General features: G+C 40.5%; 2 protein-coding genes across 7 annotated transcripts in view; both read right to left on the reverse strand.

Annotated features, from left to right (window-relative positions):
* Positions 1-5633: 5633 nt before the first annotated feature.
* Positions 5634-7107, reverse strand: LOC126536329 (mediator of RNA polymerase II transcription subunit 22-like). Its single transcript, XM_050183250.3, has 2 exons — positions 6192-7107; positions 5634-5873 (listed from the first exon to the last, which is right to left on the reverse strand). Exons 1-2 carry the CDS (start codon positions 6399-6401, stop codon positions 5655-5657), a joined length of 429 nt encoding a protein of 142 aa, XP_050039207.1. The 5' UTR covers positions 6402-7107; the 3' UTR covers positions 5634-5654.
* A 1284-nt stretch (positions 7108-8391) lies between these two features.
* Rab3-GEF (Rab3 GDP-GTP exchange factor) overlaps positions 8392-12573 on the reverse strand; it is a 124127-nt gene continuing 119945 nt past the window's right edge. For all 6 annotated transcript variants that reach the window (XM_055073939.1, XM_055073942.1, XM_055073938.1 and 3 more), the window contains 2 exons: positions 12310-12356; positions 8392-8701 (listed from right to left, as the gene is read on the reverse strand). In XM_055073939.1, coding sequence (XP_054929914.1) covers positions 8624-8701; positions 12310-12356 — 125 coding nt within the window. In that variant the 3' untranslated portion in view covers positions 8392-8623. The remainder of the gene's footprint in view (positions 8702-12309; positions 12357-12573) is intronic.

Genomic DNA, 12573 nt, shown 5'->3' on the forward strand with positions numbered 1-12573 from the left:
AATAGTACTCGCTTCTATAGTAGGATACAACATAAAAAAACAGGAGTTGGCAACCAAGGCACACGGACTGCGCCGGGTTGTGTTACTCTGCTAACCAATCAGAGAAGCAAACGAAGTCGTCATCATGTGACGTTTTCAAAGTGGCATTGTGCTTGATACCTCCAGAGCGTCTATTGTTCTTGAAGTCTTTTCATCAGCGGAAGTGACGAGTTGTGCAACAGACATGAACAAAGTGTATGGAGTCTGAGCATTTCACTCTTCAACAGTGCACGGTACAGTTCATTTCACTTCCGAGTCCGTTTTACTCATGAAACTTCAATGCCAACAGAAGTGTAACTTGACAGTAAATAGTTGTAGCGAAGCACGCATTTTATTTCACTTCAATAAAGAATTAGGCTTTCAGCATTCCACAATAACAGACGAGTGAAAACGTATAAAATTGTGCGCTTACAATTTTACTTTTATGGTTACCACCTTATATCGGTAACAGGGAAAGTTTGAAGTACAAAAAATTTGCAGCCTTGCGGAGGAACAGTGGCTGGCGGTTATGAGGGCGTGGGCGGGGCTTCACTGTAGACTTGAGTTGTATCTGACTATAGTACATTGTACTCCTGTCGATGAGCGAGACGCGTGCCGATTTGATATCCGTGGTGATGTGAAGTCAAAGATGCTGCGAGTTCAAGCTTGCTTTTCCTTTATAATCTGTCCAAATATATCAGCAAGTTAAAGATTACATATTTATAACAGTGTACTAATAGATATACCAGAAAAAGAAAACGTTTATGAGGAAAAAAAAGTATTGTAGCCACAAGTTTTGTCTTCTTTTGCGTGGTGTCCAGCAGTGCGTGCACAGGTCGTGCAAAATTGCTACTGATAACCACGTTACAAAAGAAGCGCTCATAACTGAAATTCTGGGCTTTAATACTTCAACTTGAATCTTTTCAAAATGAAAAGATGGATATTTCGAAATTCAGGAACACATTCTCCCTCTCGTAGGATCTCGAACATGCACATGATGTGGAAAAACAAAATAAATGCCCGGCCACAGTGCTGGAACAGACAAAAGCAGGATTTTTCTTTCCTAGGATCTCATTGTTAGGCATTAGAGACAATTTGCTTGTATTTCTGCGGCATGGTGCATTCACCTAGTCACAACACACAATGTGCGATCAATGCGCAGAAGCTTTGGATGCAAAAGAGATGTCCAAATCGCAAAGATATTTGATGTCCTTTAGATGACCCTTGACTGCCATGTACTAGTGGAACATATTATAGATGTAAAATAGATGTCGTTAAATGTATTGGATATTTGGTCTTTTGTGGATATTTGTGGTTCGATGGGTTGCGGCACTTGTTCGCTGGGTTGCGCCGACACTCACCACAGGAACGGGCTATTAAGAGCTGTGCTCTAAAAATGATGGGTCAAGAGAAAAGAAGCGAATCCTGAGAGGTCTCGCTGGGACTGGGCAACATAGTCAAGTACAGAGTTATAAATTTAGAGGAAAAGCTGGACGGAAAAAGTGGCAACCAAACACGAAAAATAATTAAGATGTGATGCAAAAACAAGCACTTCAAGGTAGCACATATATGTAGGAACAATGCGTAAAGTTAATTCCGTATATTTTTCAGAAATATCTGATTGCAATCTATAAAATTTTCATGCAAAGCTTACGGTGTGCGAAATGATGCATATGCAAGAGCCAGAGCTAGATGACACCACCATAGTGAGAGAGAGGGGCTCGGGACCGCATTGATTGCACAACTCCCTCAAAGGCTGCAGAAGATAGCGCCAACTTTTCTTTTCTCATAATAAACCACTTCTCTCTCTTTGTCTGCATTTGCACACTTGCACAGAGTAGCAACATGGCGGCGCCCTTGTGGTTACAGATTTGAATTCATGCGTGCTATAGGGAGCTTTCCCTCTAGAGTTGGCTATGTTAGCTCTATGTAGTCAAGTAAGGGTCAAGTCCTCATGCATTTTCTCATGTGCTGTGGAAATGTGCATTACAGTTCCACGCAGCTCACGCAGACTTGCGGTAACATGCCGAGCATGGTGCGCGGGCCAACTTTAACCCCCGTATTCAGAAATGCATCTTACCTTGGAACCTAAGCTTGACTTCATCTAAATGACAACTAGCGTGAACGTGTCCAAGACGCTCGTTGTGTTCCCATCGGCGTGTTCACGAGAGGCGTCATTTGGATCAAGTCAACTATGAACTCCAAGTCAAGATGCATTTCTGAATACGGGGATAAAAATTGATCTCGCATATTAAAAAAAAATCTAAATGACGAAAACAGGACGCTGACAAACAGGTCTATCTAATTTGGCCACCTCAATGTGCATGGACTACAATTGTGTGTTACTTATTAGTATGAGAGAGCGCATCATGTGACAGCAACTTTGAGAGCGCATCACATGAAGATCAATTTTTGTGCAAAAATATTTTGGGAAAAGACTGCAAGCCAGTAAATACAGCCACGACTATTCATAGCAAAATCCGCAATGGTCGAGCAACATGTGTGTAGCATTAGTTGTAAACTTTATTTAGTGTGGGACTCTTGGCATGGAGTAACCCATTCACCACTTTTACAAACAGGACATGCTATATCAGTTGGAATTGTTCTTATATTTTCAAGCCTCCATTTCTTCATAGTGGCAGTGCAAATTCTGTCCAATCTTTAGCAGGATAGTTTGGAACTTCATATGCTAAGCCAGTTTTACATTTCCAAGCAAAACAGGGGCTATGAGGGATGCTGTAGTGAAGGGCTAAGAATTTTGATCATCTGAGGTTCCTGAATGTGCATCTAAAGTTTGGCACACAAGTCTTTTTGCATTCCACCAGCATTAGAATGCTGCCATCACAGCTGAGAATCAAACCCAGGTAAAACTTCGTGCTCAGCAGCAGTTTGTCATGGTCACTGCAGAGAGTACATTTGCGAAGCGTGTACCAGTCTTCTTACACATCTTAACTGGTTCTTTCACTAAGGTTTCCTTTGCTCTTGTTGCTAGCACATAACCAGTTGAATAAGCGCTGCCCAAAACATCCCTCTTTCTGGGTTCATTCTCGGTATTTATCAGAAAACAACACGGAACATTGTATAAGCTGCTAGAGTTCATGGGGCATGAGGGTCCTAAAAAGTGAAGTTTTCCCGGCATTACATTGTACATGAATCATTGTTCACCACAGGCTGTAATCTGTCCACACAACTCGTGCAAGTACATGCTCAACAAATGATTGGTACTCATTCATGACACCATATCCATTCAGTACACTTGGCCTGGGCGCATGAAAATCTGACACAACGACAACATGCTGCCTTGACTGAGTTGAAGGCACACAAATATCTATAAACGTTGTTTATGAGGTCAATAAATAGTTCAAAATAAACATGCTTATTGATTGATTAGGTCATGCTGTCATGTACATATCCATTATATATTACACCTCCAAGCAAGGAATGCACCGTCTTATTGAAAACATGGCATGCCCTTTCCTGCAGCCATTTTAAATTGCTATCATATCTTCAGTAAAACAGTGATGCAGGTGCTGAAAATGACCTGCTTTGGCTTTCCACAAAAATCACATTGAAGAAGCTGACAGCTATTTTTAATAACTTAATTATGTTCAGCACGATCGAAAACATTTATTAATTTTATTGGGCATGGACTGCTGGGAGAGTTACGGCGACATGCATAAAAGGTTAATCTATGAATGCTTGCAGATTTAACAAAAAAATTCATATTAATCTTATATAATGTCTGTGACATGTGTGTGACAGGTATTTCCAATAAGTTGTTTTCTAATATACAGAAGTTTCTTGTCTTGTCAGAGATTTTATTATATCCCGGTGCCACCTTAAAAGTGCAGATGTGGTGCTAGCTGGATGTTGACATGTTTATAGAGGTAACTGGCAAGGCAAGTGAGCAATAACAATAATCATGAAGGCAACTGGAAGGGGAGAGCAGAAGAAGCACACATAGAACAAACAAGCTGAAATGCCAAAGAAAAAATAATTATCACAGGGTTGCACCCAGTATGGTTTGATACTGCTTGGAATTTTCAAAATATCCAATTCAGAAAGCAGTAAGATAGAGTGAAAAACCCAATGTTAACAGAGAACACTTTTGATGAAACGAGTGCACTAGACAGCAATTACGTTGCTTAGTACATTGAAGTGACGGCACATGGTATGCAAGCAGTTTTAATGACTGTTCCTCACTGCTGACTACTGCACTTTTTGTGCAACTTTTCCTGCCAACTAAAAGTATAATTTCCTGTCTAATACCATTGCAGGTATTTCCATCAGTTTGATGATGAAGCGTATATTCATCACATCATGAACAAAGGCTTGAAAATTTTGTCATTTTTCTTCATTAATATACTTTTGTACTTTGGGTTCACACTACACTGGCAGTCAGATAAAAGAAATCGCAACACAAATCTATGCATACCTGTATCCAGCAGTTAGCATCTGTCCTCTTGGCTTTGAAACAACCGTGTTGAATACAAAACCAAGATTTTCCTTGAAGGGGAGACTTCAGCTTTTGTGGCAGTTGGCACATAAGCAGCACTTTGACTGCAGAGTTGCAGTCTTCTTTCATTATATACTGGATCACTTCATAACAAGAGCCTACCAGGCAAACAACCAGGTCCTCAGTGGCTACCAAATAATATTGTTATGCTACATTGATATATCACAAATGTAGAACTGGTGCTATCCAACCTTTAGCCTACAGTGGAAGTTTGATTTGTCAAAGAATAGTGTACAATTGATAGAAAGAAAGGCGACTCCCAAATGGCACCTTAAAATTCCTACACCAACAATTGTGTCTATACCATGCTGAATTGTGGAATTTCTGACATCACATTTATTTTATTCAGCAATCATTTTGAAGCTACACATACAATTGCGTTGGTCCAGCCAGATGACTGTGGCCATAGGATACCTCTAGGCTGGCGTTCGCACAAAAAAGACGTCGCCATTGCCACATAGATCTTTTTTTTTTTTTTAATAGGGACACAGCCAGCTTTCTACACCACCAAGTAACCGTTGGCAGGGACCGTTTGAGAACCTGCATAGTTATGTTTCTCGCATGCAACGGCATCTCGCAGGATGTCCAACTCTCGCATGCAAATTCTGCAGTACCTTGTTGGCCTTTCACCGTAATCCTGTTAGAAATGTATTGATACAAAGGTGATAAATGACACTGCATACTTGTGCGTGAACCAGGCTGCACTGTTCTACAGATTTGTAAAGCTATCTATGTCCCTTCCGAACATGATGTACTTGATAAACTTTGCATTTACGGCATCGGAGAATGTCAAAATCCTGCGACATTTCGGTCGTTCACAAATCGCTCTCGAATGTTCAAAGGCCAGCGAGAATAGACAGTGCGCGACTTGCTGCCAGTCTTCACTAATGCTGTCACTTGCACACCACACGCAAAGTTCGCGCACGCAGTTGATGCGCAGACGTGCAGAAGGAAAGGCAGAATAGGCCAGGCCGAAGCTATGGAGTTCATAAACCAGCGTAAAGTGGACGAGGGCACAGACACACGTTGTCTGCGCCTTTATCTTGCGGTCGTTTCTTTATTTATTGTTTTTTTGACGACCACAACCATTGCTACCAACTGCACGAAATTGTGAAGTTTATTACTTATAGCAGGACGAATAGTACTCTTCTTCAAGGTCGTACAACTCAGCAGCCATGTCGTCCCGTAGTGCCATCAACCGCTGATCACAGTCCATTTGAAAAGCACAGTAGCGCTGGCTGTTCTGGGCAATGGAGTCATTCACAAACGGGAAGTCATTGAGGATCAGGTACTGTTTTATGTCTGATATTAATTTCATCAACGACTCTCCTGCGCGGACCTAAGAAAAAGGAAAGTCAAGGGATTACCACATGCACTTCAGATTTTTTCTTTAAAAACTGATGGTAGCGCTAAAGAGGCCGGACACACGCAGTTCGGTTGTGCGCATGTGTTGTGATACTCCTAAATATTGAACCTTTTTTTAAAAAATAAGCCAGTTGTCAGTAGCGTTTCCTCGTCGTCGTGTCGTCTTTTCACCGTGCGTCCGTCCTTTTTAGCGCTACCATCAGTTTTGAAGAATGCATCACCAACTAGCCCAGCACCAAGTTTTATTGGACTTCAGATTTGCACCCGTAGAGCCGATTGGTGACGTACTTACAATGTTTGCAGCTCGGACGGTCATTTCATAGTGGTCCTGTATTCCCTGCAGAGGTCTCAATACCTGTCCCTCTTCTTCAAGAGGCACACGCGTGGATTTGATGATTTCCGTGAAATTGTCGACCATAGATTTGATGTCATCCTTGAGTTGTTTGGTGTAAGATTTCAACAGGGCTTCTTTGCTTTGACTAAGTCCTTTTGCTTGAGCCATCTTGCATGTACACTACTCAAGTAATGTCATAAAGTTGGTCCACTAATTAATGTACAAGAAACTTTGGGAAGGGACGATTTGGCGGCGGCAAAGTAGATCGCGCACAAATCGCAGCACAACTCGAAGAGCAGCAGCTTGCTTCCTATATAATGGCGCGTAGCTTCAGCGTAGTAGACATACGAGGGCGAATCAGTCTTTGCTCCTATATTTTTTAAGCCAAATTACGGCTGCAAATGCAAAGTCGACACATCCATTCCCAGCGGAGGACCTTTCTTGGACCAGACCGGCAGCATAGAACAAAGAACCAACAGTATCACGGCTTTATCGGCTGTATTATATAGCTGTACATGCGTGCTGTGTATCATGAAACAAAGCCGCCATGCCGCGTTGGTGATGGCGATGCAACGCGCTCTTATGGAGGAGTATCCGAGCTCTGAGGAAACGTCGAAACGTTTTGGGTCATATTGGTTAGGAAAATGGTGCACGGACAAATAACATGCACGCAATAATTTTATTTTTGCGGTATTTCTAGATCCGGGTTGGGTTCCCTCTCGTACTCCGGGTGGATGACGGGCTGAGCCTTCCGCTGTTGCTCGTCTCCGAGGTATTTCGTTCTTTATTCGATGGTATTTCTCGGTGACGGCTTCGAGCACTTTTTCCTCTGTGCCATGAATATTTCGCTGCGCGTGTACGAAAAAAAAAAAGATTTTGCGTTCACCGCTACAGGGCTGGTCTAGCACCCTCCCTTCTGTTCCCATTCTGTGCTGTAGATGAAACCATCGATCTTTTTTTTTCTTATTCTGCCGCCGTTTTTCTGCTTTAAGGAAAAACATCTTATAACGAACGTTCATGAAACTTAGTTGAAATTTCTCAATTTTAGATATCCTTTCTCTAGGAGCTTGCTTTTTGCATCAGCGAGTCATGTGTCACTTGTGTATTTGATATCACGACAACGAATTTTCGCGACAACGAAATTTCTCGGGCGTATGTATGTATATGTATAATAAACATGGCCACACGTCTTCTTATCAGCCACATTTGGCTATGTTTATCTTTGTTGTGAAGCTAACAAGTTTATGATTAACTGAAAGACAAATTAACGTGGTAATGTACTGAGGTAGTACATTACAAAGCGAACCAATAAAGATTTCAACATATGTTTGGGTAAAAGGTCTTTTAAGTATTAAAAGTTGAAATATTGAGATTTATACTGTGCTTGTGAGACTACATATATACTATACATGTTGAGGTGGTGTAGACACTGGGTCCATTCATACAGTTCACAGTGTGAATCCTTTTCTATGGAACATAGGGAAAGGTGTACAGTGAAACATAAGAATATGCTAGCAAATTGCACTGAAAGTGTAGTTTATGTTACTACTTCAACATGCAGCAGGAAATACATCGGCCAGATAGCATGCAGCCTCAATGAAAAGCTTTGCGAGCATAATCTTAACATTTACAGTTCTGTGTCTGGTTTTTTGGGTAGTGATCTCGGCTATAGGACCACTGCCTCAGAAGTGTGCATGTCATTTTTGAGACAAACATGAATCAAGCTACTTGCAAAATTGCCAATTAGGAAGCAGGGATAGCCCGGCTGGGCGATGTTCAATACACCTTACTGACAGGGAGCTTCCATTCCTTCCTAAATCACAAGGGTACAATCGGTGATTCTATGTGCCACATTCCCTTCTGCACATGCTAATTTGTTTCTCAATTTTTTTTTTGTTTCTTTGGTACCTGACTGCCATGGATTCACTATTCCAAATCGGTACCATGTTAACCAATACAATAAACAAGTAAAAGTTACGCAGAAGGCCTGCTATAAGAGCAACATCAGTCGTTTTGGATTTCAAATTCAGTGAAAATTGTCTAATCGGAAACCGAGGTTTGTTTATTTTGCCTGAAAAAAAGCTGGTACTTCTTTGGTAAAATATGCGATTGCATCACACAGTCTGCAGTACCAAAACAAAGGCAAAACTAGTTTGGGTAACATCAATGTGCTTTTATTTTGAAGTACAATAGCATCAGGAGCTAGTCTGCTCCAGACCATGCAACACTCATATTCATGACTCTGGCAAGCCTGAAACTATTATATGACACATCTGTAACTTGCGACAGTGTCCTTTTGCTAAGTATATATATATATTTATATATATATATATAATATAAACGCCTTGTTGTCGGCGATGCGAACTCTGCTTCTTGCAACTTTGTAGAGTTCATGGATGACTGGGCCGGGGATCACCAGAAACAACGTATGAAAAAACACAGAGAACTGCATAGCATATATCATTTGCCTGAAAAAGAAAAAGCAAGATTAAAAAAAGTGACTTCAATGTATGGTGTAGCATTAGAAGGCACAAGGACTCCTAAACATGTCAAATACTGAAATGTGATGCAGCATGCACTGTAGGTAACATATGCTGCTAGTACAAGAATGACATTAACCTTATAATTGTGTGAAGTGTTAGCCAGAATTACAGGATACTGTATACCTGCAACCCTACAATGAGGTCTGCTTCGAGAGCATGTAAAGAAGAGTGAAAAGTAAGACTGATGACTGATAACCTCAAACAGGTGCTTGATTCAAGGTTTTAGTGAGATATAGAACGCCCTTTAAATCGTTCATTACCATGAGAAATGTGCTAATTTTCAACGCCATTATGTTTGGTTATTTCATTTCACGACGCAGTGGTCACAACGTAGATTACGATACATAAATATATAGCCTGATGACTGGTGTTTTCAATGGATGAATAGCAGTAATAACTGCTCGGACAATTTTTGACAATCGTTATGTGAAACTTCAAAGAAGCAGCTCAAGGAACATGAATGAAAGTCATAATTTGCAATTTTTAGTTTACGTCCCAAGATTTAAAAAAAAAAGAATTGCACTTGGTTCCTAGTTCCCAATTTTTGTAGGTCAGATCACACACACACAAAAAAAAATAATTATGAGGATTTGTTCATGTGAACACTAGCCATAGTGTTGCCCATGCTATGTGGGAAGGCAGTAGCTTTGCAAATGTGAGAACAGGTAAGTTCCTATTGTACAGAAAGCATTTGCTTTTACTCATTGCATCAGGCACTGGTTTGTTTTTTCCTCCATTCTTTAGGCTCCACAAACAATATTTGTCCGGCCAGGGAGCAGGCACAAGCCTCTTCATAATTGATTATTTAATTCGATCAACTTTTCTGGGCAAGCAAAGGGTTCTAGTGTGCGTTCAACTGGCACTGGAGCTTCCATATGCATTGTTCAGTTCCTGTATGGTGCTGTACAGTAATGTGGAATGTTGCACAATATTGTACAGTAATGAATAAGGGCACTTAAATAGGCAGTGTTCAAAACGTAAGAGCTTGGACAGCTAGTCAAGCTTCGGTCGAAGGTCACTCTATAATCGACTGCACGCTCTTTTATGGATGAAAACTCTACACAACGGGAAGGATTGCTCATAATAATTTGTGCATATGCTGTCGAAGTGCTGATGAATAAAAGTGACCCATGAGGGCTAAAATAAAGTGGTACTTGATACTAGCCAAACACAATTATCAAAATAACATGCACTCATGAGCGTATACTATTGTTTGACACATCATTAAAATAACCTATACGTATGATATAAAAAATGACAACCCAAAAGAAGCTTCTGTGTTTTCACTGCTGTCATTTAAAGATGATCTTGCTGACTTGACCAAAGCGCAAATTTTGAGTCTTTGTGTTGAAGAAATGCTTGAAGCACTGGAGAACAACCTCAAGGATATCTCCAGTCAAAGTTCTGTTTTTTCTGAGTTCCCAATCTGCCCAAAATTGTAAAATCTGACAAACAGCTAAAGTTCAGTCGTCATTTCAGAGGGTGCATGATGTTGCTAGTAGAAGAAATTCAACATAAATGTATAACATTGCATAGAAGAACTGTTGATCAAACTGATCGATTTCTATAGGCGTAGAAATGAAAGAGTTAATGGCCACACTTCGCTTTTTTTTACTTCCCTAGAATAATGCATGCATCGGTATTCAAATATTTACAAAGGTAACCCAGCGCAATTGTCAGCACAAGGTAAATTAAGCTCAACAAATGTTTTTGATAGTTCAGTATTTACTTCTTTCCCTGCTGCTGTCTGTCAGAGTGCTGTGGCTTGACAACAATGCATGACATGCATGTGACATTAGCTCTTAGAAATGGCTTCACAGCAATGGTGCTGTGCCCCCAGCTGATTATGCAACCAGCAGTCGTTCTACAGTACTTAAGCCCACTAAATTTTCGATGCTGGTATTAAATTGAGAAATAGGGTAAGTGGCCACACTAAGTTAATCTTTTATAATGAAAATGGTCTTCCAGTGTGGACAAGCCCAACCCGCCTGCAGCAGGTGAAGAATTTGTGACACCAGTGGTCTGCATCACAAAATGCCAAAAAGCAACAGTTTCATGTGTATACAAATTATATGCGGTAGTATAAAAAGTGACTGCCACGGTATGCACCGGAGGTACACCTCTGATTTCCCAATTTCATGTAATGTGGAAAAAGCTCCGGATTGTTTCAGTCAACAAGTAATTGGGAGGATTAGCATTTCTGAAAGTACAGTGGCTTGCCCATTAACTGCTGCTAATCCTTCCATTGTCTTTCCATTCATCCAGTATTAAATACAAGGGAAGTAACTGCAGATAATGAGCATGAGCCCTTTGTCTGGCTATTATTCCCTTCAAGATGATTTGAACTGAACAAAATGACCTTGAGAGCAGACAGAAATGTGCAGCAAAACATATTAGCTTTCTTTTACATTGCCTCAAGTGTAAGCACTGCCACCATCATCTTGCTCAAGTGCTGTTAAGGAATGGTATTAAGGAATCCGAGTTAGTGGCTGATTTCCAGACATGAAAGCCTGCCTGCCTGGCTGGAAAGCTTGATAGCATAAAATATGGCACACACTCAGAAAATTTGCATTACGCCTTGTGATTAGCAAGTGCACTCATAACACCTCTTGATGTTTTTTTTTTTTTCTGCAAACATGGAAAAATTCGCCTGTAGCAGATAGTGCAATTCCAGCTTTCTCAGGTGCGATACTGGAAGAAGCAGACATCGCTCGCATGACAAATTTCAATGCCCAATTAGCAGTTCAATAGATTTCACTGTCCAGCATTTCAATTATTCGCTTTAGGGCACTCATTACAGTTGAATTAAAGCAGGCAGCAATAATGCCACTTCTCTTTATCAAAACATTTTAGCACCAGTTTAGAAGATAAATTACCATTGCATGTACTACCCTCAAATGTATGTCTGCTTGGGCAGGCAATCAGACTGCAAAGTCAGCATTATTACAACAGCCAGCCACAGTGACAACACGAAAAGCCTCAACACATAGCAAACAAAGAAACTTGTCTTTGCCTAAGAAAAGTTGCATTGTTGAAACGCTGGATCACAACTGAGGCTTCCTTTGTTTGCCCACTGTTAATCAATTCAAGTCCCGTCTTCTCCTTACCCCCTTTATGTCTTGTTTAGATTTACAGCAGCCAAAATGTATTTTGTTTGTATGTTTACTTGCTTGTTTGTTTGTTTGTTTAGGTGTGCTCCAGGGCTCGAAATTTAGGAAATAAGCTCATATTACAAGGGATTGCTTTTGTGTCTCTGAGCACAAGCTATAGAGAGGAAGATAAAAGCAAAATCATGAGGAAAGATCAATGCACTTTACCTTTATAACAACCTCTTGCAAGCGATAGCCTTAGGCAGCGATTGCATACATCATATTCAGAGGAGGAGAATGCAGCAAAAACTGCAGTGTGTCTGCTACTTTAACAATCCAAACCGGCTTATCACATGTTAAAATGAATGCTGCACTGTTTGTCATAGCAATAATTTGAAGTCTTAATGTGCGACTTTCATGGAAGTTACTAAGTTACCTACTTACCATTTTAGACTCATACTTCCTCTCAATAATACGATGAGTCTTAGGGTCTGCGAGAGAAGAAGGGCTTAGTTAGGGTCAAGCTTTGCATATAAACACAGGTAGTTGTACCATGACATTACTGTAGGCACCTTTGTTCAAGTTGCACTGGCACACAAAATAAATTTGCCAGCCTCATTTTAATATAAATAAAACCAAGAAGTAGTACTACAGAGCAAAAAAGAAAAAAAAAGTACCTGTGCTCCAAAATATCAGCATCATAAAAGA

This window comes from Dermacentor andersoni, chromosome 4, assembly GCF_023375885.2.
Source record: "Dermacentor andersoni chromosome 4, qqDerAnde1_hic_scaffold, whole genome shotgun sequence".
Classification (NCBI taxonomy): Eukaryota; Metazoa; Arthropoda; class Arachnida; order Ixodida; family Ixodidae; genus Dermacentor; species Dermacentor andersoni.